The 27,629-nt window shown below is 37.2% G+C and overlaps 1 protein-coding gene and 1 long non-coding RNA gene across 14 annotated transcripts in view; one reads left to right on the top strand and one right to left on the bottom strand.

Moving 5' to 3' along the window:
* LOC135213545 (uncharacterized) overlaps positions 1 to 12,208 on the top strand; it is a 32,521-nt gene extending 20,313 nt beyond the window's left edge. The window contains exon 3 of the long non-coding RNA XR_010314163.1: positions 11,278 to 12,208. This is a non-coding gene — a long non-coding RNA (uncharacterized LOC135213545). The remainder of the gene's footprint in view (positions 1 to 11,277) is intronic.
* LOC135213543 (rho guanine nucleotide exchange factor 18-like) overlaps positions 4,742 to 27,629 on the bottom strand; it is a 1,147,377-nt gene continuing 1,124,489 nt past the window's right edge. For all 13 annotated transcript variants that reach the window (XM_064247496.1, XM_064247500.1, XM_064247499.1 and 10 more), the window contains 15 exons: positions 21,341 to 21,396; positions 20,988 to 21,076; positions 20,088 to 20,192; positions 19,428 to 19,670; positions 18,808 to 19,032; positions 18,472 to 18,623; positions 17,817 to 17,949; positions 17,435 to 17,592; positions 14,765 to 14,868; positions 13,858 to 14,042; positions 12,767 to 12,944; positions 12,202 to 12,466; positions 9,588 to 9,771; positions 8,320 to 8,479; positions 4,742 to 7,885 (listed from right to left, as the gene is read on the bottom strand). In XM_064247496.1, the coding sequence (XP_064103566.1) occupies positions 7,116 to 7,885; positions 8,320 to 8,479; positions 9,588 to 9,771; positions 12,202 to 12,466; positions 12,767 to 12,944; positions 13,858 to 14,042; positions 14,765 to 14,868; positions 17,435 to 17,592; positions 17,817 to 17,949; positions 18,472 to 18,623; positions 18,808 to 19,032; positions 19,428 to 19,670; positions 20,088 to 20,192; positions 20,988 to 21,076; positions 21,341 to 21,396 (3,007 nt within the window). In that variant the 3' untranslated portion in view covers positions 4,742 to 7,115. The remainder of the gene's footprint in view (positions 7,886 to 8,319; positions 8,480 to 9,587; positions 9,772 to 12,201; positions 12,467 to 12,766; positions 12,945 to 13,857; positions 14,043 to 14,764; positions 14,869 to 17,434; positions 17,593 to 17,816; positions 17,950 to 18,471; positions 18,624 to 18,807; positions 19,033 to 19,427; positions 19,671 to 20,087; positions 20,193 to 20,987; positions 21,077 to 21,340; positions 21,397 to 27,629) is intronic.

A 27,629-nucleotide genomic window follows, 5' to 3' on the forward strand; every position in this document is an offset into this window, starting at 1 on the left:
AGAGTAATTGGTGGTTGGATGGTTAACAACTGTATTGGCTGTTGGTGAGTTCTGAGTTGTCTGCTGGTGCTGTTGGAGATCAGAGTTCTGTATTTTGAGTGAGTTTTTGGCGAGTCTTTAGTCAGAAGCTGTGACAGTCAGTAGTGTCGGGAGCAGTTGGTTGAACGCCTTGATAGTCAGCTGAGTTGTGTGTTTTTGTTTGTTGTTAAGTTAGTGTTGTTTGCTTAGAGTTGTTGTGCCTGTGCAGTTGTCTGTTGTTGTTGTTGTGGTCCTTGGTTCTTGAGTTGTGGTTGTTTTCCTTGTTGATTTGCTGTGTTGTTGAGTTGTGGTTGTGTTGTTGGGTTGTAGTACTTGGGTGTTGTGTTGTTGAGTTGTGGTCCTTGATTGTTGTTGGGTTGTGGGTTGTGGTTCTTGGTTTTTGTCTTGTTGTTGGTGTCTCAGTGACCTTGACCAGCGGACAGTACAGGATAGCCAGGAGTATCTGGAGTGGTTGGTAAGTACATGTGTTTTGTGTTTTATTTGTTTTTGTGTAGGTATAGGTCAATTGTCCTGCGTGTATGCTGTAGTGTAAAGAGGAAAGTGTGACAGAGGGTGAGTTTGGCGGCTGGATTGATTAGGTTTATTGGGGGGGGGGGATTCTGCAGCTTGTTTTTTGAGTAGAAACAGGTTGGTAAAAAGAAGAAGGGCAAGAAGAGCGTAGTCAAGAGTATGAACGTGAGTATGGAAGTGGACTCGCTGTATTTGGAAGAGGGGAAAGAAGGGTCAGAATGGAAGTAGCGAAAGTGAGAGTAAGAGTGAGCAGGAAGTACGAAAGGCTGTGTATATGAGAGGTACCCCGATGTTGCACACTATGAGGAATATGGTAGTAGGGACATAGGGGACTTTTTTAAGGAATATGAGAGGTATTGCGATGTTAAGTATGGGGATAACATACTTAGGTAGCTTTTTGACGGGATTTTTGTTGAGTATGTATGGGGTAATGATGAGTGTAGGGAATGTGCCTAATGAGAGTGTGAGAGCCAGGATTGTAGAACAGGCAAAGAGGATAAAGAGTATTGTTAGATATAATAGAAAGCAAAATTTTGAAGAGGCAAGAATGAATGTTGGTGAGTCGTTGTCGATGTATGTGTGCAGGTTAGAAACATTAGCCAGGAAAAAGGTTGGGGACGAAGGGATAAATGAGTGTAAGGAGATAGTGCGAAAGTTGTTGGCGACTGTACCAGAGAGTGTATACGAGTTAATAAATCTGAAACGTAAGGAGAAAATGCGATGGACAAATGAAAGGTTGACATGGAATGACATTTTAGAAATAGTAGAAGATTACGAGTTGGATAAGTGTATGAAAGAGAGTAGGAGTGTTAGTGTTAGGACTGAATTAGCCGAGATAGGAGCCTCAGGGCAAGTAATATGAGTGTAGTTAGCCCCAAAAGAGATAGGAGAGCGAGTGTTGGAAGAGTAGGGTCAGTTAGTTATGAGCAAGAGCAGCAGTGTTATAGATGTGGTAAGCCAGGACACAGGAAGAATGAATGTCGGTGGGCGTTAGGAGCATGCTTCGGGTGTGGGCACACAGGGCATTTAGTTAGCGAGTGTAAGAAAGATAGGGATAGTAAATGTTATAGGTGTGGACAGGCAGGGCACATAGCTAGTGGATGTCTGGGTACCCGTATGAACATGGTTTGTGGCAACTGCGGGAAGAACGGGCATTATGCTAGGATGCGTAAAGAACAGCAGGCGAAGTGTGTTGAATGTGGAATGGAAGGTCACGTGGCGAGTGTGTGTAGGTGAAAGAGGATGAGTCAGGCTGGGAATTCGGGAAACTAGGTGTTAAGGGGGATTCAGTTGGGTGGGTCCTCTAGTATGCAACAGTATGTTTGGGAAAATGCGTTGAGTGAGTGGTTGAGGGTGAATAAATGTGAGCCGAGTGTCAGTGAGCAAATGGGTCTGGAAGATCGGCAGTTAGCGTTGGTTGAGTATGGAAGAAAGCGGAAGAAGGTAAGGAAAGGGAATGAAAGGGAGAAATGTGAATTGCATGATAGAGGGGTTAGTGTTAGGGTAAAAATGGTGGATGAGGCGTGTAATACAGATGACTTTGAGGGGAGGAATAATGCATATAGCGTGTGTGGGTTTGAATTGTTAGGGTGTAGTGAAGTTTCACTGGGAAGGATGTAGTTGGCAGTATGAATGAGTCTCTTTGGGAGTTTGGCAGGAGTGTAAGTGAGGTAAGTGATATGGTGGCAGAGTTACGAGAGATATTCGGACAAGAGTTAGAAGGGGTAGATGAGATAGTGAGTGAGATTTGGGAGGATGGTAGTGAGGGAGATGGTAATGGTAGTCTGACTGGAAGTGATCTGGGAGGAGTTGATGGTGGTGTAACTGAGTGTGTATGAGGGCCCTCAAACAAGATCTAGGGGACCTGCGTCCGAGCATCCGTGGATGTTGCGAAAGGCTATTTAGTGTGGGTGTTGTGAGTGTAAGGAGACGTTGTCAAATGTAACGGGGGGGAGGAAATATGGAGGAGTTATGGAGTTCCATTTGACAACGTCTGTGTGTGTGAGAGAGAGAGAGAGTAATTGGTGGTTGGATGGTTAACGACTGTATTGGCTGTTGGTGAGTTTTGAGTTGTCTGCTGGTGCTGTTGTAGATCAGAGTTCTGTGTTTTGAGTGAGTTTTTAGCAAGTCTTTAGTCCGAAGCTGTGACAGTCAGTAGTGTCGGAGCAGTTGGTTGAACGCCTTGATAGTCAGCTGAGTTGTGTGTTTTTGTTTGTTGTTAAGTTAGTGTTGTTTTCTTAGAGTTGTTGTGCTTGTGCTGTTGTCTGTTGTTGTGGTCCTTGGTTGTTGTGTTGTTGTTGAGTTGTGGTTGTGTTCCTTTTTGGTTTACTTTGTTGTTGAGTTTTGGTTGTTTGCTGTGTTGAGTTGTGGTTGTGTTCCTTTTTGGTTTACTGTGTTGTTGAGTTTTGGTTGTTTACTGTGTTGTTGAGTTGTGGTTGTGTTCCTTGGTTGTTGTTGTGTTGTTGCTGAGTTGTGGTCCTTGGTTGTTGTTGGGTTGTAGTACTTGGGTGTTGTGTTGTTGAGTTGTGGTCCTTGGTTGATGTTGGGTTTGTGGTTCTTGGTTTCTGTGTTGTTGTTGTTGGGGTTTCAGTGACCTTGACCGGCAGACAGCACAGGATAGCCCGGAGTATCTGGAGTGGTTGGTAAGTACATGTGTTTTGTGTTTTTTTTGTTTTTGTGTAGGTATAGGTCAATTGTTCTGCATGTATGCTGTAGTGTAAAGAATGCTGTAGTGTAAAGAGGAAAGTGTGACAGAGGGTGAGTTTGGCGGCTGGATTGATTAGGTTTATGGGGGGTTGGTGATTCTGCAGCATGTTTTTTGGGCTCGTGATCCCGCCACAATGCTACTACCTGTCTCCCAGCCTTTTACAATGGCTTTCCTGGTGCAAAGTCAATTGAGGGTTGGAAGCAGCTCATCAACCTCTTCCTGTTGAGTGAGTTCCATGTTAAGAAAGAAAAAGAATCAGTTCAGATGGAAATAAATCTTTCCATGTTTCATTCCATCAGAGGGTGATTTCATGCTTTCAGTGAATCTAAAGGATGCATGTTTTCAAATGCACACCCATTATTCCTCTAGGAAGTATCTGTTATGTCTGCAAATGGACCATCTTAAAGCTCAAAGCACTGTACTGGATAGGTCACTGAAGTAGACTTTAGTCTGATGTCTTATAATCAAGCTTTGGGTCAGAAGGTGTGACGCCCTCTGTCCTCCCTTTTCAATTCAGTGGGATGGGTGGTTTAAAATTACCTGAAGCCATCAATTTATGATATGGAGGAGTAATGATAGTAGTTTATATTTGACAACGTCTCCAAAGGTTGTGGGCGGTGGGAAGCATGTCTGTTGTGGCGCTCTGTAGTATATCAGTGGGAGTCTGTTATGGGAGTGGCAGAAGTAAGGACTGCTTCTGTAGAAATACCTTCGTCTGCAGTGATTTGTCGAGTTGTTGTGGGTCTCAGTTGGTTGGCGTTTGGTTATCAGCGGTGGTTGTGTGTCTGCTAGCCTATAGCCTATCCAGCGGACAGCACAGCCTAGCCTATATCGAGCCAGAGGTGAGTACGTGTTTTTTTGTTTTGTTTTGTGTGTTCAGTATTTCGTTGAACCAATTGTCCAGCAGGTTAAAAGTAACGTAAAAGGGAAAGTGTGAGTGTGGGAAACTTTGTTAGCGTTGCTTGCTTTTTTTTACTTGGCTTTGATTCCGCCACAATGATTGACCCACATACTACTTACGCTACCATACTTTTTGGGCAGCACAATTGTGACCAGAAGCATGGTGTTTCTGGATGGGGATTCAACTAGTCAAGTTAGTTGAGAGACCACTAATCCTATCCAAAAGTGTCTCAAATAGCAGGAATGGTTTGTCTTTTCATAGGAACTTTAAATAATTCAATTTATATTTTTCTTAGTTTTACAAACAAAAACCTTTTTCATAATCCCACCTCAGAAACCCCACATGATCCCTGATGCTGAAGGAAAAAGTTCTGGTTTACTGCAGGTGAGTAGGGGGTTTCCCCCCACTCACTTTCCTACCTTCAGTTTACCACCTTGTTACCGAATTTCAATGAACACTTCATACACATAAGTTATGGTTTGTATCCTTTGGAAAAATACAAATTACATGAAGAATGTGGTATTTTATTGTAAAAGAATATCTGCTTTACGTTAATGTTGAAGGTAAAAAAAAAAAACTCACCCTAACATGATAAACATTTTATTTCTTGGACTTCTATTCACAAAATAAATGTATTAAAATGCTTTATGCTTAACTGCAAAAGCTATTATCAGATCAACCTCTTGGATGTCATTACCGAGTCATGTTCTCTGGTAATTACTGTATCACATGCTGCCAAACTGACTCCAAATTCTATTAATGCCTAGCATTAATAATTAATACTCAGGACATCAGAAATAACACATTAAACCCACAATGACTGGTTCCAGATAGTCACTTTATGAAGTTAAAGTTGAGTTTTTTCCCACCGACTAGTTAAAGCACCAGTTTTACAGATCTTGAGACTATTTGGCAGAAATTTTGTTATCTGCAAGTAAAGATTCAATAGGAAAATACAACTTTATTTACATAAAGATGAAGTATCTGCAACAGAGTAAGGAGTATAATAGAGAAAAGCTTCATATCCCCCGGAACTTAGAACGCTATTCTAGTGGACAAGAATAGTGGTTAGTCCTAATGTAATATTTCTGAAATCCAGCAAAAAATGGAATGTATTTTTTGATAGACTGGGAAGCTGAACTATACCTTAGTTTGAGAGTTGCCTTGTGTAACTTAGGTAGACTTAGGTTTCAATGGCTACCTGTGAAACAAATTAAAATACTTCAATCATATCAAAGATTTCCAGAAACAGACAGGGTTTAGATCTACCAATAAATAAGTGAAAGCAAATGGAAAATGAAGACTAGAATTACCTCGTCTGAAAATGATTGATTATACCATAACTAAAAAGAAATGGTACATAGTAACAGACTCCACAACTCAAGCTTTGAAAATTGGGAATACTGATTGCTCTAGGAAGCTAAATCAGTAATGGTATGGAAGACCAAATATGAACACGATCTGGAAAAGTGATAAAATCTGTTGGCTCATATTACTTTTTTAAAAGACAAATAAGCCATACACTAAATACCATGCCCAAAAGTAGATTCGGTATAAAGTAAAATTAATTCTGTACTCTGTATTCGTATTTTAAAAAGTGGCAAACTCTCTATAAAAGTAACAAAGACTTCAGCAACCTTTACCTATTCTTCCAAGTCTAGTCGAGGTACTACGGTGTGACAAACTAGCAAAATCGAATTGACATTACTTGACAAGTCCCATTTTCCTTGATTACGTCAAGTCAAATAGCTGTTGTCAAGTCTTCACAAATGAAAGTTTATTTTTGCTGATATGTCACATTTATGGACTGATTATAGTATCTCTTAATGCTTTCTTCTATGAGGATCATAATTTGAACATTCTCAACAGTAATAAATTTCTCTCAATTACTTCACTGATATACATAACTGTACAAAAGATCAAAATTGTATCTATATACTGGGCAAAAAATGACCCCCAAGAGTGTTTGTGCTGGCCAAAATAATTACACTGTACAATGACCTAAACATTCAGCACAATTTTAAACCCAGTCTCAACACTGTTATGATGGCTATACACAATTTTCATGTTATTTTGCTAGCATTGCCTGGAAGTTCGACTGATAAACATTGAGCTTTAGGAAAACTATGGATTCTAGATACATGGTAGTTATTAGGATACCCTATGTTCCATCTGGGCTAACATATAGCAAACACAACATGGAAATAATTATTCTTTGGAATGTACACACTGCCATCCTGGCTACATGGGATTTCATTAAGTACACTATCTATAAATAAAATTCTATTAAATTATACAAAAATGCGTATAAAAAAACTAGATAAAATAATCTGACTAAAAGAAGAACAGTTTAGCTGTTCTTGAACCACCTGAGGCAGCCCGCACATTAATGCATTTAAGAGGGCGAGCAGCCTCTCTCCCCTCGAGGCTGCTCCCTTCCCTACATGGGGCAGTAAAGGCCACAGGAATGTGCAATCAGTCACAACATTCATGCTTATGTAAAAATAGTCACTCATTTCAATCAAATATTTTTTTTTACAACATTCGCTCCATTTTCTACCTTATATAAAAACTATTACTGTATAGAATAAGAATACTGTTCCACTGTCCTCATACATTATGTAAGCAGCATATGCCAAGGATTTAATGGGGGTGCATCTATCACACGAGTGCGAGCTTCCACCAGTGCAGTTTACCGGTAGCAGGAAGACAGTGTGCAAATACAATATTTTATGTACATTATCCAGACCCGCAGCATAACATCACACCTATAATAACAAACACTAAAGGGCATGTAACAGTGGTGGTGTGTGTATAAAGGAAGGAATGCCTTAATCACAGGGATAGATGCTAATCACGTCTGACAGGGATATGACCATTCTGCCCATCAAAAAAATGCCTAATAGTCATATCACTGAACCTAAAAGAACCTTAAAAAGCTATCTTGAATAAAGCTCTTTAGAAGAATATGATGTCCTGGTTGGTAACAGGGTCTTTAATACGATGACCTGGGCGTGCTGCAGATCCCACACCTGAACCTTCCTGCAATGCCTCTGGTGTGGTGGTAGCACGTGGGGTCGGCATGGCGGAAGGTTTGCTCGGCAGTTTGGGATAAGTATTAGTGCGGGTTGCATGAGCACCCTGGGCGGTGGTGGTGGCAGTGGGTGTGGATGCTCCAGGACTAGTTATTGGAGATCCATTCTGTAAGGTCGCTGGAGATGACCCAGTCCGCTGGTGTGAAGGACCTGGAGGTGGTTCATGAAGGGAAGGGGGAGGAGATGCTAATCTCTGGTACCCCACAGTCATCCGTGACCCTTTTTTCTCATCTGGTCCTTGGCTCAGTTTTAAAGGTAACATCTGTACCACTCCACTAGCTCCAGGACTTACGTGTGTCCGATGATGTTCGATACGATCTTGGCTGGGAGACGACGCTCCCCCACCACCACTACCTGAGGAAGAACCTGTACTGCTACTGCTTCCGAGTTTAGCTAGTTTCATAGGCAACTGTTGCTTTACTGATATGGCTGCTTTCTGCTGATTAGCTGCAGATATTAAGTGTGTAGGTAATGACTGATTTGAATCTCTTTTAATTAAACTAGCAACACCAGCTGTGGAATTCCTATGCTTAGGATCTGTGCGCATCCTAGCTGGGGCAGCACTTGGTGGAGAACTGTGCGGAGATCCCTGAGATGATTGCCCACCATCTCCAGCACCCGCAATTACATTTCCTGCAAAGTTAAAAAACCTGTCAGATACATAGTACTACAACAACTTAAAAAACAATCATTGTACATAGTCTAGCAATACTTATCCTTGGTCTGAAAAAGGGTAATGCCTAAAAACTACATAAAGGGGAACAGATCCCTTGTCTCAATCACATCAAAGGGCTTAATGCCTAATTCTTAAGAGATGGGAGAAAACTAAAAATTTCTCTAAATATCCTAGTTGTGAAAACAATTCTATGAAATAGATATATTGCAATGATCCCAATTTGAAAAAATGGTAGAGAATTCATTACAAAGTAACAAACTTTAAGATGGCCTTTGGCATACCTTCCATGCCTGTATATTAAAATGATCACGAATGCACAATCAAAACAGCGTTAAGTACCCACCTGTATTAGAACAAAGCTCAGTAATCAAAATCACATGATAACACTCACCTATATGGTGTTCATCATGGACAGAGTGGGAAGGTGGAGCAGTAGTAAGCACAGTTAAAGTAGGACTCAAGATGATACCTTGAGCTTTAAGAGCTTCTAATTTCCTATACAGTAGCTCCCGTTGTTGAGTGATGTCTTGTTCATTCATCCGTAAATCCTCCTATAATACCCACAAATAATTGTCAGTTTACTCTGCACATTGTACGTAGTATGTATGAAAGATGGAAATGAGAAGAAATTGCATTGTCTTGTTTTCATCTTTATGTAACCAAGTGCTTAACAATCTATGAATAATTTACCTCTGAGATTAAATAAAAAAATTTCAGTACATTAACTTAAAATAAATGCAAAGATAACGAAAAAATGTCAAAATTTAATTTATGCTCTGAAGTTTAGAAAAAAAAAAAAAAACAATATTTGTTAAGTATTGTTGGAATATAAGAAGAATATCTTATAAACTAACTGAAACAACCAAGTCTGAGACCATCCTGAAAACTACCTCCAAGCCTCATCAAGTTTCAAACATTTTCTGAGTACCTCCAAACTTTAACTGGGAGTTTATACTCATTGTATCACAGAATGTGAAGAATTCCGTTGAAAGCATACAACTCCAAAAATTTTTTACATTATAGGCCATTTTTAAATAATCCTGTACAGTAACCTAAATATACACACTACTCCTTTTACAACCCTTATGAACTGCAGTTTTTTGTTGATTCATAAAAGTTAAATGTGATTCTAATGAAAAATTGTGTTTTGCTGCAAGGTTGGATAGTCTCAAGCCTTGTATTAGACCAAATATTTTATGTTCCAAATCTTTTATGCTAGATTACACAAAGAATATTTAGAGAAGAATTGCATTGTATCAAGTTATTTCTAAAATTAAGTTCACAGAATAATAATGCAAAGCTTTACTTTTGAAGAAAAAAAAAAAGGTTTACTGAAATCTTGAAGAGAGAAGCAAATCACTGATTACCTTGAAATAATCAGAGTTGTTCATCTACCTGAACAGTGCAGTACACATAATCCACTATTGTATTAATATATGCTATTACATATAATGGGCAACTTTACAGTATGAATTAGTGGAATGCATCCAATAGCATAATTGGACACTAAAGACTGAACAGGATATATTATTTAGTTAAAAATGTACTACTGTGTTCTCAGAAGCTATATGCACAGCACACCACAACAGGTTGGACCACTTAATATTCGTGTGAGGGGAAAAGCCACTACAATGGATTTCAATATCATAAAATTCTTACCTGTTTCTTTTGGAGTTCCAACTTCTTTTCAGATATCCATTTTTCTTGAGCATCTCTCTCCTTATTCCACTGAGCTCTCTCATGACTAATCTGCTCTTGAATATTTCGAAGCTCTTCTAATTTCTGGGAGTGACGGAAACGACCGTCAACTGATGACCCACCAACAACCATCTTTGTTCTGAGGCTGTAATAAAATTAGTGATCGTGAGACTGGTCCTAAAATTGATGGCCATGAGACTCCAGGTAAAATACACCATTGAAAAATATTACAAAATTGTTGGAAAAAGCAAATGTAAACAATACCAGTTGGTGTACAATTTTCAATGTAATGATTCATCCTTTCATTCTGTTAACTTTGATACTATTCTAAACTAGCTCATTTCTGCTCCTAAATATTATTTCTGTCTTTCACAAAGGATACACATATTCATTACTTTTGCTCATTTGACTAATTCTGCTACAGCCTATCTCTTAAGTTTCTATTAAGCTACTTTTCATTTTACATTTCTTGTATTTTCAGACTGAGTAACGGAGTTAGATACAGCCATGGCTAATGACTTGGAGGAAATCAGATGGATTGACATTAACCGAATCCGTGCTATAACCTTCAGAGGCGCCACGGATGCTGACCCATCCTTCATTTCATGTTCCTGGATAGCTAAATACATTAAAAAGAGATGAATCCTTAGTTAAAAGAAACTGGAACAAAAATCCATATGACTGTCATCGCAAAAAGAGTGAGAATCTTGGAAGGCCTGAAGTCCTTTCTCAGGAGTCAAAAGACGACATAGCCAAGGCAGTGGGTAGACCAAGAAAGTCTACGTAAATTGGCGCTAGAACTAGAAACAAAAAGGAGAAAGAAGATAAGTTATAGTGTATATATCGTGACTTGAAAAAATCTAGTATCAAGCCATTTCAGGTTATCAGCAAGCCCAACATCACTCAGCAACAGACAGAGAGAAGCCCGTGCATGGTTTTGTGGTTCATTTCTTAAATGTTGGGATGAAGCTGACTTTCTCCATGTTGCCACATCAGATGAATTCTTCATTTACACAGTCAGGAAGCCAAATCATGAGAATGACATCATTTGGGCTGCAAAGTTAGATGATATCAGCAATGATGTGCACTATCACCAAGTTGTGAAATTTCGTTAATGAAGTCGTCACACTTTCGCATGATAAAGCACCATGTTTCAAGGCTCTTCAGACACAGGAGCTGCTTTGAAACAGTGGTATCAATTTCTTCTCGTCAAGTAAATTTCCAGGTAGCTCCCCTGACCTTAATGTGTGTGAAAACATTGGTAGTACCTTAAAGGATCGTGTTGAAGCGCGCACAATGAAACTATGATGGTATGCCAAGCCTCGACGACCTGCGAAGAGAGGTGACCAAAGTGCTCAAGGAAATGGAGTTTGAGTCTTAGCTTTTTTGTGATTTGCTGAAATCATACTCCTCAAGAATGCAGGCTGTGGTACAGGCAGATGGAAGGCACACAAAATATTAAATACTCAAGAGAGAAACTTAAATAAATACCTGATCTGAATTACTTTTGTTTTTGTCCATATCAATTTTAGTTTATGCTGTACGGGGGGGGGGGGGGATTCTAATTTCAAAACACCCTGTATAGTATATAGAATATATCTCAAGTATTTTACAAGAAATAAAAATTTTAATTTAATTTGTTATTTTACAGATACTACCAACACCATTCTAAACTGTTGCTGACATTTATGAAATGGTATGACTTCACTGCAATTTTGCCTTGGATGGGATGAAACATAACTGATGCATGCAAAATATTGAGAACCATATGATGAGAAGGCTCAACACAAGTCTGCCTTGATGTGAAAATAAATGTTCAATGTAGTTTTGAAAAGGATGGGATATGAATGTTTAAGGAAGTTCTGCCTCAAAAATTATACAAAAGGATGGCTAATGGTTACTTTGCCTCGAAAAGTGTTAGGACTATACATAGATTTTTTTTACCTTAAAACAATACGTATGACTCTTCCCTGTCAATCTGCCAGGAGGAGAAAGGTAATTTTATCCTGAAGAAATCTGAAGTATAATCTAATATATATAGTATGTAAGGATGGAAAGCAGATAGACATAACTTCCCACATTAATTTTAAGATCAGCTCTCTGAATACTTGGTTAGGTGACTATCCCTCCATTGCCAAGCTGTGGTACTACCTCTTTTTATTCTTCTGTAACCTCCCAAAAGTGGTCTGAGCTGTTATCTGAGTTGAGTAATGTTTTTCCTTTGTTTTCATGGAGGTAAGATTATAGATAAAGGGCATTTCAAACATCTCTTAATTTCATCCGCAATTGGTATAAGTTAAAATAATTTTCTCATAGACTAAATACATTTCTTACAAAGTCATTTTTATTGGTACGTGTATTCAGTTTTCTACCCTCTTCCTGTTCTGTACACGTTACATTCTGCATTCAGTAGCCTGGGAATTTTATCCTGTAGAAACTTATTGGCTGTATCAATTGCCTTTTGGGCTTTCTCCAGAAGAATGCACAATTATCACGATTGGTTTGGTCCAGAGGAATGCAAGATTGTCAATAAAAACAGAAAAAATTACCCAAATCAATACTTTACTATACTTACATGTCAAACTGTGTTAAATGATGCTGACTCAACACTAAGGATGTTTGCAACCAATATATGAGCTTTGCTGCTAGAGCCTGTTGCTGTTGCTGAGTGACAGAATCTGACATTGTAGACCCAATACTAAGATTGTCTTGAGATGATCGAACTGCAAGGGTACTTCCGCTTGGGCGACGGTTCTTTAGACTTTCCATTACATCACTATCTGTTGTTCCTGTTGAAGTTAGGGATAACCGGCTATCCTTCTTCTTTTTCCCACCAGATTCTATAAGTATGAGAGAAGACAATTTTAATTAGGTAAAATTATTAAAACCTGAAATTCATAAGGTATTTCAATAGTATACTTAACATGCAAACTTATGCTTACATAATCCTAAATTTCACCACAAAATGATCGCATTTGTGCTTAAAAACAGCAGCAAGCTATAACTGAAAATCATGTCATTCATATCCAAGTGGCTATAACTTAATGATCACTCTTGAATATATAAAAATACATCAGTTCTTGCACCCTCCGAAATGTGTTTTATTCCAAAACACACTGAATTTTTTTTATTCTACATACGTTTTGAGGCATGTCCTGAAGCATCCTTATTGGGGTTATCAAACCCTCCGAACGTCTCGGCGCGTTTAGGCAAGCTAGGCGATACATAAGCATCACTTTGATGTTCTCCAACTGAACTGACTGACCGTGCAAGATTTGTGCCCCATCCACAAGCACCACTTACTAGTCTAAGAGCCTCCTGCAGGGAAGAATTGACAACATAGCAATTTATTTGATAATATAAAATAGGTGAAAGTGACTGAATTACTTTTAAAAATGTAAAAAGTAATTTCTAGCAATAAAAATAAACAATAAAAAAAACATTTATTCACGAGTTAAGTCTCATATGCTGTAACTAGAGTCAAAATACTTTATATATATATATATATATTCTCACGAAGAAAATATGAGATATGTACAGCTGTACAGTACTGAAACGACACACACAAACAGCTATAAATGGATCATGTCAAACACATTACAAGAAGTGTTGTTTCACTTATTTGCTGACAAATTTGTGCTTTAACAATTTCTTTTAATTTGTTCAAGCTTGTTTTTCCAGTAAGAAGACTAAACCATTCTTATCAAGTTCCAATATTTTAGTATATATATCTAGGGCTTGTACATATTGTACATATATTTCAGCAATAAACTACTGTATTATACTATACTCAATACTAAGTCAGTCATTTACTTTAAATCTACATCAAATTCTACAGGACAGTAAAATTTGCTACTATTTTATATATCACACATCTAAACCTTTCTATAATATTTAGCAATCTGAATGTTACATAATTTTAGTCTAAAATATATTGTACTGTACTTTAAAAGAGATATGCAAATTTCCTTGTGTGTGAAAAGGTAGTAGAGCAAAAAACCATTATAGAAGTGTAGCCATATGTCAAGCCTGAGAAGATCAGAGGTTACTTCAGAAGTCAAAACCTAAATCAAAATTGCATTGTTTTAATTTTAATTCTGATGCATGAGGGTAACCAATTTTACTTCTATAATTAGTATACTTTAAATAAATGTGGCATTAAAATAATACTGAATACTAATGCATCTACAAAAAGATAAGAGTATTAATTTACAGTACTGAAGTTCCTTACATTTAATGAATTTATTTGAAGGTCCCTTGCAGTATTGTAATCAAGCTGATGCTCATCCAGTAGTGCTCTGTACTGAGGAGTTGGTGGAAAGTCATCGTGGCCTAAGAGCTCTAATAGTTCTATAACAAGATTCATCTTATCCTCACATAATCTTGCAAGTTCTTTGTCTTTATGCTGAAGAATACCTGCAATAAAGAATAAAGGACAACAGTTGAATATCAAATGAGAATTCACTGCAAAAATTTTGGGAGGCCGAAAGATACTTAATATCTGAAATCTAATACTATGTACTATTCTTTTTAATATTTTTCAAAAATATGATTGCACCAAATTTTTCTGGAGCAACTGCTTAACTGACTGCAAAGTCAGTAACTTTCTAATGAACAACTGCGTTACTGACTAATAAATAGTTAAAGGATTTATAGAACTACACTATAAATGAATTAAACAGTCTAAATATTTTGTATATAGTACTTCCATACTCACAAGTTGTTAGACTACACAAAGGCTATATTGGTGCAAAATTTCAAGAATGCCCAGTAACTAAACTCCAACATCATATTTTATACTTAAAAGAATTTATGAAGTCTGTAAAAGGGTAATTTGTTAAGTTTACTTCATCATATCAGATTTTTTTTTTCTAGTGAACTATTTTGTTCTAAAACTTCATGTAATACTGGAAATATTTAAAATAAAACTTTTCTGCAGTGTCAAAAGGAGCACAACGAAAATCAGAAATACTGTAGTATCAAGGATTAATATATTACTGATATAATCTGCACTTATCAATAACACCAATACATACAGTAAAAGAATATAGTCATAATTAGTGGGTAGCAAAATTTACCAATGATTACAATCATCCAATAATGTACATTTTTCCACATAGCAAAAAAGGGACACTGACCAGTGATGTGCCTGATCTTCTCACTATTAGCTTCCAGTAATTTAGAAATTTCTCCTGAAGCTTCTCCAGTGTTATCCTCTTCTGGACATTGATCTATTGCTTCTCTGTTAATAAAAAAGAAAATATTCATAAAAATGAATGCCAATGTTATATAAAACAATTTCCCCTGCCATCACAATGAATATATTACAGACAAAATCTACAAACCCTTACACACTTATTGGGAGACATGGTAATAAGTGAAATTGTGTGGTCACAACCATACATCTATCATGAATATATTGAAATTAAACAGGGGAAATAAAAAATAAGTTCCTTCATGAAGTGCAAAATACATACTGGAAAATATATTAGTGTTTTCTTACACTTAAATCACACTTACTAACCCTTACCCTCTAAATCAAGGTAGTAATTTTGTCTGGAAAAGGAATGGTATTTTGTGATAGTAGCCATAGAAATTATATATTGACCTAAATGGCACATAGTGACACACAAATTGCTCAAAAAATTAATAGTTTGGTGAAAAAATAAAGTTATCAATATTGCCCACCTTCCCCACAAGGTGCCTGAACTGTTTATAGAAAAGAGAGTCGGAGAGAGAGCTGAATTCAGAAAAATACCTTGGAACCCCGACCAATAATGCTATGTCTGATTGTTTTTGAAACTCAAATGTTAAGTGGGGTTTGAAAAAGAAACCCACAAATTCAATTTGTAACTTGTTTACTTCTAAGTATTTACATTTAGTTTTACTCCACACTCGAGTACTTTCAGGCCCTTCTGTGGCCCATTCTCAAGAGATGTTGGGATGTTAGCCTGGGTCAAGGCCCAGCAGTCTTCTGGAACTTCTTCTCGTTGTGCTGTCATTTATGCGATGGCTGTTCTGGTTTTCTTGAGAGTTGCCAATCCCCTCTTGTCGCTCTGATATCCTGAGCTGATGGTCAATGGGATTCACCCTTGTGGTAAGGGTGTGGTCACCGTAAGTCTGTTGGGCAGGAAACCTAATCTCCAGGTCAGCAGGGTCAATCTTAGCTTCTTTTAATATCAAAGCTCGGCTTATGGGATCTTCTGAGGTAAAACCTTTGTTTCCTTCAATTACTTTGATCTCTCTGATAAGCGCACCTTCTACTACCCTCCTGTGACTAATTTTGTTGCTTTTGTATATAAGCCTACTGTTTTTGAAATCCATCCTATGGTCATTTTCCCAACAATGTCTAGCTATAGCACTCCCCTGAGAGTTAAGCTGTACTACTGCCCTTCTATGTTCTTGGACTCTAGTCCTTATTCCCCTACCTGATTCCCCCACATATCTGTCTCCACAATTATTGCAATTGATTATGTATACCCCCACTACATCATCTGTATTACTGTCTTCTCCTTCCAATTTATTTTTACATACTTTGTTTTTTAAGGTATTATCAAAGGTATATACAAATTTATATTGACTTTCTTTCATTTTTGAAGTGATTTGTTTCATTTTAGGCATAAAAGGGAGGGCAACTATTTTCTTGTTTTCTTTATTCCATGTACTCTCTACATTCGCTCTGTAAAATGAAAGAAAGTCAATATAAATTTGTATATACCTTTGATAATACCTTAAAAAACAAAGTATGTAAAAATAAATTGGAAGGAGAAGACAGTAATACAGATGATGTAGCGGGGGTATACATAATCAATTGCAATAATTGTGGAGACAGATATGTGGGGGAATCAGGTAGGGGAATAAGGACTAGAGTCCAAGAACATAGAAGGGCAGTACAGCTTAACTCTCAGGGGAGTGCTATAGCTAGACATTGTTGGGAAAATGACCATAGGATGGATTTCAAAAACAGTAGGCTTATATACAAAAGCAACAAAATTAGTCACAGGAGGGTAGTAGAAGGTGCGCTTATCAGAGAGATCAAAGTAATTGAAGGAAACAAAGGTTTTACCTCAGAAGATCCCATAAGCCGAGCTTTGATATTAAAAGAAGCTAAGATTGACCCTGCTGACCTGGAGATTAGGTTTCCTGCCCAACAGACTTACGGTGACCACACCCTTACCACAAGGGTGAATCCCATTGACCATCAGCTCAGGATATCAGAGGACAAGAGGGGATTGGCAACTCTCAAGAAAACCAGAACAGCCATCGCATAAATGACAGCACAACGAGAAGAAGTTCCAGAAGACTGCTGGGCCTTGACCCAGGCTAACATCCCAACATCTCTTGAGAATGGGCCACAGAAGGGCCTGAAAGTACTCGAGTGTGGAGTAAAACTAAATGTAAAATACTTAGAAGTAAACAAGTTACAAATTGAATTTGTGGGTTTCTTTTTCAATCTTCAGAAGAAAACTGAAAGAAGTTTTTGTTTGGTTAAGTGGGGTGTCGCTGCTGCTATCGTGGTTTTCCATGGTTGCAATTAAATAGTACTTGAGAATCACTCATTCTCTTGCCATTACTAGGAGATCGTTCATTTCATCATTTTAAGAATGCAATTGTAGCATTTTTAGGCTTGTCCTTGATAAGGACATCATACAATCACACATTTACAGTGTGACTGAGTACTCAATATAATAGTCAAGAACTTCTCATACATTCCAGATGTGAAACTTACTGCTGGTGCAATAAAATGCAACTTAGCACTCACACTGTAGTACTGTGTCCATAAAAAAGAAAAAAACAGCTTCACATACCTTATAGATTCCAACCATATCTTCTTATCTTTGGGATGTATACATTCTAATTCAAACATTTCTGCAGCATTTTTAGAGTATATGAGGTAGATTGCTCGCGAGCCCTCTCCTGCCTTCTCTCGCACTATGAGTTTTTCTAATGGTATAACATCTGCTTGCTGGAAAATAAAATAGAGTTACCCTAATATCTTTCATCTCTCTCTCTGTTATATAACCACAGAATTGGTAAATGTAATACACTTAGTAATAATTAAAAAGGTTAGAAATTAACTCTATGTATTTAATAATCACAACTAACCACAGTTAATCAACACTAAAAGGTTTTTAAAGCTACAGATGTTAATTCTGTAAATATAGAGGTATTAATGTTACAAATACTTACCTTAGTATCAGGTGAGAAAAAATAATACTTCTGATTATTTTCCAATAAAAAGAATATTAGGTCTGACAATACAATTACTTGCACCATAATAGGCTTCCCTTTCTGTTGAGTCAGCATTGCTGAGCCTTCAAACCTGCAAGAATGATCATTTTTAAAGGTAGGAACATAGGCATTAGCATAATTATAAGCATCAAGTGGGAAAAAAATCTACATTTCAAGAATAAGGGTTTGGTGACTGCACTTGTAAATAAGCACAACAAGAACAGTATATTATACAAAATGTTCTTTAATTACTTCTTAAAAGTCAATTTAGTAACATTTCTTATCCTTGCTGGCAGTGCATAATACAAACCTTGTAACTTGCATACACTAGTGTGCTTAATTTTATTTACATTGATCTTCTTAACTGTAATAGACACATATGCCATCATTATTCTACCCTTATTATTCTGTAGTGAGATGTTGAAAGTTCATTCATCTTGAAGCTATTAACTATTTTTTTCACTGCTTGTGCAAATCAGCAACATAAGGAAGTTTAGTTAGCACATGGGGTGTGTGGCAACTGAAACAAGTTAAAGAACTGGGCCACCTGGGTGGGAAAAGACCAAATGGTAAGTGACAGCAATGTCACAAAAGTAGGTAGTGGAATACTTACTTGAGCTTTCTACTAGACAAAAGATCCGACTTCTTAAATTTCTGTTCCCTATATACAGCAGAGGATTTCGCATCTATCTTATGATAGACTTCTAATAATCTCTGTTCCCTATCTTTTTCTGCAACTTGAGCATTAATATTTACAAGTATTTCCTGCAATAGAAAAAAAAACACATAAAAGGTAATAAAAACATTGTTGTGTAAATATGTTCCAATAAAATCTAAAAATCTACAGACAAGTATTAACACTATAAGGATCTTCTCGTGCAAATGAAGAAAGTAATTTTCTTGTTTCTCAATTTCCAAAACAGATTCGAAATTTTGATAGAACACTTACCTTAACCAAATCTAAAGCGTGCTTAAGTGAAATTAACTCCTCTTCTTGATCTTTACTATATTTCATTAAGGCTTCTAAAATAAGAGGATATTTGGTTACCCTGTGTGTTACAAATAATATACATTCTGGAATTCCTTTCTTCTTCATTAAAGGATGTAAAGATTTTTGTCTGATAAATGCTTGAAATCTTCTGTCTGTCTTAAGGATGTCTTTGTAATATGACACCTGAAATAGCAAACAAATATTGAACACACTACACGAAGAATGAACTTTGGCATATGTGACAAAAATAGACCCCAAGTTTCATAAGTAATGCATACTACTAAATCACCATTTGAATAATCAGGCATGAATACGGTGACCATACAATCTTGTACAAAACCCTAATAGACCAGTGACCATGAACAACTCAAATCCCACCCCATAAAAAAGCTGAAAAATATGGTGCTTAATAAATAAAAGCACTAAATTAAATTTAAAAAAATACCAAATATCACATTTAAAAATTGCATGTTTTTCTTAAATTAATTTATTTTTGCTCCATGAAAGTAAATACTGTGCAAGCAAATGTAAAGTATTTTTCTTAGAAGCAGCAAAATACAGCCAAGTCTCGAACTTACAGCATCTTGGTGCTGCGAACAAAACTGTCCATAAGCATCCTTCAATCCTTGTGCATTGTCACCAACAAACTGTTCAACGAGGAGATCTCCTATTTTGTCTATGTATTTACCCGTTCGCTGTCTTTGCCGTAATCGCCAAAGAAAGGAACAGTGAATATTGATTAGGTCATCTAAGCATGGAAATATTCGTTTAATTCTGTTCTCCTGCATGTGGAGCTCACGAGCCATTCCATCTGCAAATACCTGTGAATAAAGATATTGTATTTAGTACAAAGGACAAAACAGTATAAAATACATATACATTAGCACCTCAACTTAAGTAGCAAAGACCCTATACGTATTATGGCCTGCACTTGAATATTTTCATGATATCTTACAGCTAACAGACATTTCATATAAAATAATCCCTAGTGTAAACTAACCTGTACTTTACACTTAATATTCCAATTAAGAGATCTATCTAAAAAATTATCACATCTCTAGTGGTAGCAAGGCAAAAAATAATCATAATGTACCTGTAGAGTCCATAAGTTGAGGAGTTACTGTATTAATCCTCACACAGACATAGTTATCCTTGAATGAAAAGAGACTTCTAGGAGGGAAAAAAAACATCATCTAAATACTTAACATAATTCAGGAAAACTTATAATTCCTACATACCTTTTGCATGACTTTAAGCATTCGACAGTGGTGTTTTTCTGTGATGATGAGCTCATATATATGCTCCTGCTTCTTTATTTGCTTTTCTGACAAACCAGCCACAACCTAAGAGTAATAAGTGTGAATTCAATTAAAATTTTGGTAAACTCTCACAAAGAACTTTATATAAAGTTCCTGACATGAATTCTTGCTTTCTGATGAGATGTACTATCTGTAATTTGGCAATACGTACTATGTTCAATTATTGGATTCAAGATTGCTTTTCTAAAACGCTGCAACTACACCTGGAAGGAATGACCAAAATATTCATGTCTTGTATTTTTCCAAGGCGGGAAATGCACTGAAGAAAAAGTTTAACGCCTTGTACAGTCAGATTTTAAAAGTACATATGTAATAAATTTCAAGCTAACAATCTAGTAGGCAGTTCCAGGCTTACGACGTTCTGAGGTTACAATGCTTTTCAATTATATTTATCAGAAATTATATTAAGGTTTACGATTCATGTTCCAGGGTTACGGCACCTACAACGCTGATCTGGCAGAAGAAATATGACTCCAAAAATGCAAAATCATCAATATTTGAAGGATTTTTTTTATGAAGAATGCAGTTTACATAGTTTTAATGCACCCAAAGCATTAAAAGTAAGGTTTTCTTAGGATTTTTTATGATGTTCCGGCTTACGACGATTTTCAGCTTACAACGTGTCTCAAGTAAACGTGTCTCAAGAACGGAACCCCCGTCGTAACCCGGGGACTGCATGTACTGTGTTATAGTCATGGATTATTATCCTTGCCAAGGTTATTCAAACATATCTGTACAGTATCAAACACTTCACTATGTAATAAAAGAAAAAATCAACTTGAAATTTATCAAAGGTAAACCACATGAAACTGAACCTACCTCTTTATCTACAGTGTGAACCCACAATTCAGGTTCTTTATCTAATAATTTCAATTCAGGATCAGCATCTATGTAATCTATGGGTGGTTCTGAAATAGTAATATTTGAATTATAGAATAATGTAATATATGAAGAACCAATTTCTGTACTATGGTTGCACAACATTACCACATATGTAAGTATTTCAAACTGACAATAGCTTAAATAAATATGCACAGATATGTACAAGGAAACCACAATGATAAATCTGGATTTAACTGACATATTCAAATAAAGTAAGGCAAATCTTCAATGTATTCACAATACGATTTGAAAGGTCTTGGCAACACCCTTGATATTGCCAGTAGTCATACCTTCATTTCCACCATCATCTAGAGATTCCATAGACGCAGAGTTGACTTCTAGTATGCTAAAAGGAGAGGGCAAAAAAAGGGGTTGGTTAATATCTTAACATTGCAAATATCACAGTTAATTCATTTGTCATCAAAGGCCTAAACATTAACTTAAATACTGCACTACGCAAGCCTCCAAACTTATAAAATTTTGATTTCTGTGCAAGCCTTTATTACAAAAAAAAAAGAAAAAAAAATCTGAGTCTTTTTAGCAATTCGGTCACTTGTTGTACTGAGTCGTAATCACTTTGGAGGAAACACATATGACTGACAAGATAGAAAAGTAGTTTTCCACCAAATGTTTAGCTGATCTGCAATAAAAATAGAACTGGTTTTGCCATGCTCAGGTGTAATAGGACTCTGTCATTATACTGATAAGTTGGCCATCAGTTGATTTGGGAATTTGATTAAGGACCAGCTGAAGTTAAGTTAATTAGGATTAACAACACACAGTAATACATATCTATATATAATACAAGTGTATTATAATTTTATAACTATTATAACATCTTATGATACTGCTTATCTTTGCTGTGGATCTGCCATACCGGTCTAAAATTCTGAAAGTGTAAATGCAGACATGGGGGGAGAGAGAGCTAGATTATTTCATGAAAATTATTATATTGAAGAAGAATCTGGATTGAAAAGTCCTTACGGAAAGAAATAGACTCTTTCGAGAATCTTGCATAATACTGCTTGCCAGTAGGAGACAGGTTGTATAAAGAAAATGTTTTTCGTTGATACTGGTTATTGCCTATTGTCAAATTATGTGTCATTCTCACAAATTCTGGCCTGGTAGTTATGACGCTAGATAAATCACAATCAATCGACCAATTTTGATAAATTTTTCAGTCTTCCAACCCTTCCTGTGCCCAGTGATTTGCAGTTTGCAGAAGAGCTAATTCCACAGCATGTTAATATGCAGAAAAAATTTGAATTTATACAATTTACAACCTCATCGGCTCTCGTCCGTACCCAATAAATGGACCAGTAGGATGAAGGTACAGAGTGTGGACTTAACATAAAAGATTTTAAGAAAAAGAAAGAAAAACCAGGTAGATAAATCCGCAGCTTTGTGGCAGAAGGAAAACAACAGGCATCTATAAGAAGATGGTCGATATTTATTTTTTAAACGCACACACACACACAGAAAACAAGAATGGACGACAACGATTAGTTAGTTAACTAATAACAAAACATAAAAAAATACTGTACGACGATGATTAGAGGCAGCAACTAAAGCCAAAAAAAGATACCAACTGTTGGTCTGTGCACAAGTCCTTTGAGAACTCCCGTCCAAGGTTTGTTTACCCAGTTGCTTAAAAATTTATTGCAGCATCAAAGTTCCCACCTCTCACACGAGTTTTGCTGTCACCTTACATTATTAAAAAAAAATTTTCTTCCTTCGCCCTTCGTATTTTAGTTTTCTTCAGGTCTGGGCTAGTTAAGGGTGTTAGGCTGCCCCACTCTACTGGCCTTTGCATTAAAAAAAATTTCTTTACAGTTGGTAATAACTGTGAACACCTAAGGTGTGTATAAACACTACCTCAAGATTATGACGACCCATATTCAACAGCAGACTGGTGATCGTATGGACGTCCCTTTACATTTAGAACAGTTCTATACGAAAATTCAAGATTATTCACATTTTCTTTCTTAGAAAACGGCTGCATAAAAGAATAGGGTTGAGAAAGGTCACGTGGAAGAGTGACATGATCCCAGGGACTAAGCTTCAACACTATGCCTTACACATGCTGACAAAACTTACAAATTGCATTGTTGTATTAACTACGGCTATGAAAACAAGTCCTAAAAAATTTCTTATACATATCAAAAGATGTTGCTTGAAGAGGATTAAACAATACTGCAAGATTTTACAAAAGAATGTTGCTTAAAGAGGATTAAGCAGTATTGCAAGATTTTACATGTTTAAAATTATGTCTCGAACAAGCATAAAAACTGAAGTAAATAGCTTTCTGCAAGTCAGTGTATTTCACTATTAGTCGTCTGTTTAACATACCGGGAAAGCTAAATATTCACTAGCAATAATATTGATTTGAAGCTTACATCAAGAATAATGCAAACCTATCACAAATGAATATGCTCCCTCACAGTATTTATCTTTTTAACCGAATTCCAAAGTTTCCTTATCGCAAGTAATGATACCCACAGAAGTCAAAAGGCCATGATTAAATCTCTCTCTCTCTCTCTCTCTCTCTCTCTCTCTCTCTCTCTCTCTCTCTCTCTCACGTGTACTTGTAGACAAATGTGTTATGCACTCGCAACACACCACCGTGATTAATATACAACCATTAAGCTGCAAATGTCGTCTAATATCCAATTCACGCTACTTCGGGAATATCCCCAAAGGGGCATTATCCCCGTCATGGAATTTTTAAGCGATTTATCATACCAAAATACACGAACGGGAGAGCTGAAATCGAGTAAAGAAAAGGATTTCAAGGTATCCAGGTCGTCCACAAACAAAGAACATAAAAGAAAAGGAAATTACTTTTCAGTGCTGAATATCCCAAAGAATAATGAAAAAGAAATATTACATAGCTTAACATTAACTCCACGGAGGACACGTATGTGAACCACGATGATAATAATAAGTAATAGAAGAATATAAAATCAGAGAGCCATGAAAAGAAAAATGGGAAAAAATGATCATTAAAAAAAGCCATTCTTTCACAAAAGCTCCTTTGTTGGTTGTCCCATTCGAAAACCGTGCACAGAAAAAAAAAAAAAAACTCATGCAAAAGACATTTCCTCCGAATCAGATAAACGTATTCTTTATCTCTCCAAGGTCTTGAAAATTAACCTAGCACATAAAGAATAAAAAATCGTTTGCCTGGCTGGCCTGCACCATATTAAAAAATGAAATCAATCACGAAAATACTAATACTAATGTATTATATAACATTTCACAGGCAAGCATTTCAGATCTGTATCACTAATATTTTTATCAATTAATATATATGGAGTGTTAGGCGTGTGATCTTGATTGTTATTGAAATTATTTTGCTGTCTTACTGAACAAGTATTAAAATATATTTCCCAGCCGAGCAGGCTTCCACTACGACTTGTTTTAAATGGGATAAATACTTTTTGATGTAAACTTATCCTGGACCAACCTTTCATACCCGAAAACCACACACACACACACACACACACAGGATTACTAGGCATCTCATAACATACTCTGTGGAACCGCTGGGAGTGTTGAGAAGAGACAGCCCACCGGGCTCTCCTTCTTCCAGCACGTTTGGGCAATCGTTTTCGTCGCACATTACCTCAGAGGAACCACCCCCGCAGGAATCGCTCACGTCGTCTGTCGCCTCCTCTGAAGGCGAGTCTCGCTCGCAAGGCGAACAGTCTTCCTGGACTTCTTCGACGAAGAAATCGGCGTAAACTTTCAAGTTGCTACAACTGAAATCTTTCGCGAACATTTCTTCGTCTCTGTTACTACACTCCTCGTTCTCATTCCCTTCCGGACACGACGACTCGCAGACATCTCTCAGTTTCCCTTTCTCTTTGCTGTCTTTCCTCTTTTTGTGTTTTTCCTTCTCGTCTTTCTCGGCGGTCCTGCCAGTCCTGGCGGCGATGTGTTTGGTTCCTTCGGCGAAGAGCTGCGTGAGATCGGTCATGCTACGCGACTTGATTTTTCGGTAGGTGGAGCGCAGGCCCCCTTTGGTCATTATTTTTCTCTGGGCCATAGTCCCGTCGAGCTTCCCGAGTCCTGTCAGGGTAGCTCGTTTACGGGAACCATCTGGTAGTCATATTCAAGGAAGCGAAGTCTGATTCGATAGCTACGTAATAGCCAGGATCACAAACGGATATAAAATAAGTGATGAAAATAGTTTGCAAGAGATACCGTCACACTATGAAATTTATGCTCCGCTCAAATTGCGCAAACAGAAGGGGTGTCATTCGACTGTCGAATTTTACTACCGAAAACCCGGACACAAACGCACAATTCACAAAGGTGCTGGCTGTTACACATTCCGCCAGCTGCGTCTGATGCATAACGACCCTCTACATTATCTCGTTTTTACAACACGAACAGACACGGCCGGCTTTCAGAAGTCTCCGGACGGCTGCTCCTCCACCGCCATCAGCAGCGGGGTAAGAATTGGGCGAATAGGGGGGAAAACGAGACACTTCCGAATAGTCGAAAAGTGTTATGACAGTTCTCTCTCACTCTCACACTCTCTATCGCTTTGTCTCCTCTACTGAAAATCACAACGCGCGAGTATAATGTATAATGAGAGAGAGAGAGAGAGAGAGAGAGATGGAAGCTCCCTGGCTTTTCGATAAACACTAAACTTTCGTTATCAGCAGAAGCACCCACACGGCCACCTGAATTGTTGTCCAGTGCAGAGCGATATTATATCATACTGATAAGCGGAATACCTTAGATAAAAGGGAACTGGCTCGTCTGCCTCTTCACCTTTCATCGTCTACAATTTCTGTGCAAGAATAAATGTTCTAAAATTTATAAACGAAATGAATGTGTTACCTTGTACCAAAACTACGTAGTTCTCATGAGCGCGATATAAGAAAGGGTGACGGAAGAATGTCATTAACCGTTAGGGAGTAAAATCCCCGAATTTTCGAGTTTAAAGATTAATCCAAATAAACCTGGATCCGAATTTGGTTTCCGACACTTATCTTATCATCTGATCGTGAAATACCTCAGTAACTTAAGTCACTGAAAGGGAAGTAGACTTTAGCCTTTAACAAATTCTCTCCCCCCCCCCCCCAAGCCAGTTACACCTCGCTATACAAGTTTTGTGGCTTTGAAGTTAAGGCTACCATGGCAACAAAGAATAATGTGTAAGCCATATGGCCGGGAAGAGTTATAAAAAGACTACCATGACCTGAAAGTATAAGGGAAGAGTTATAAAAGACTACTATGACCTGGAAGAATAAGGGAAGAGTTATAAAAGACTACTATGATCTCAAAGAATAAGGGGAGAGTTATAAAAGACTACTATGACCTGAAAGAATAAGGGAAGAGTTATAAAAGATTACTTCCACCTGAATGAACAAGGGAAGAGTTATAAAAGACTACTATGACCTGAAAGAATAAGGGAAGAGTTATAAAAGACTACTATGATCTCAAGAATGAACTAAGGAAGAACTTATAAAAGACCTGACCTAGAAAGAATAACCTTGAAGAAAGAAAAGGAAGTTTATAAAAGACTAATGACCTTAAAGAATAAGGGAAGAGTTAAAAAAGACTACTATGATCTCAGAATAAAAAAGGGAAGACTATAAAAGACACTATGACCTAAAGAAGAAGGGAAAGAGTATAAAAGACTACTATGACCTAAATGAATAAGGGAAGTTATAAAAGACTAATATGACCTGACCTGAGAGAATAAGGGAAGAGTTATAAAAGACTACTATGACCTGAAAGAATAAGGGAAGTTATAAAAGACTACTATGACCTGAAAGAATAAGGGAAGAGTTATAAAAGACTACTATGACCTAAATGAATAAGGGAAGTTATAAAAGACTAATATGACCTGACCTGAAAGAATAAGGGAAGAGTTATAAAAAGTCTACTATGACCTGAAAGAATAACGCAAGACACAACAGCCTAAAAGAATAACGTATGTAGACTATCACATTTCCCATAAAATCTCACATTTTGCAATGCCTTCGCCTACTTTGAGTCTATCAATATTTGAAAAACTGCACACGTACAAATCTATAGTTAATTGACGTATACATGTTTAAATACACGTTAGCCAGCTGTCTCTCTCTGTAAAACATCACGTATCATTTTGCAATTAGTTGTCCACATTCTCTCTCTCTCTCTCTCTCTCTCTCTCTCTCTCTCTCTTTCACACAGAATAACCAGCACGTACACAGCTTTAATTCTAAGTCGATAAGCCAGTACCAGGCCCCATAAACACGGCAACGACGAGGACCACGAGGGTTGGTTGAAAGGTTGCCTCGAGCTGCACTTCTGCAGGATATCCTCTTTAAGGGAGACAGCCGTGGAATAATATCACATGAGTTGAAACCAACCTTACATTTTTTTTCTCTCTCTCGAGCTCTTCAATTTCGGGGACGTCTGTATTCAAAGCATTGTCGTTTGACGGAGCTTTTCGTCGGAGGGGAGGGGGGCGGGGACAACTCAAAACGATGCGTATTGCTGGGTAATAGTTTTCTGTGGCATCACAGACTCCTTAAAGTTGAGATTATTTAAAAAAAAAAATAGCTTGCTTTTAACGCT

Source organism: Macrobrachium nipponense, chromosome 43 (assembly GCF_015104395.2).
Source record: "Macrobrachium nipponense isolate FS-2020 chromosome 43, ASM1510439v2, whole genome shotgun sequence".
NCBI lineage: Eukaryota > Metazoa > Arthropoda > Malacostraca > Decapoda > Palaemonidae > Macrobrachium > Macrobrachium nipponense.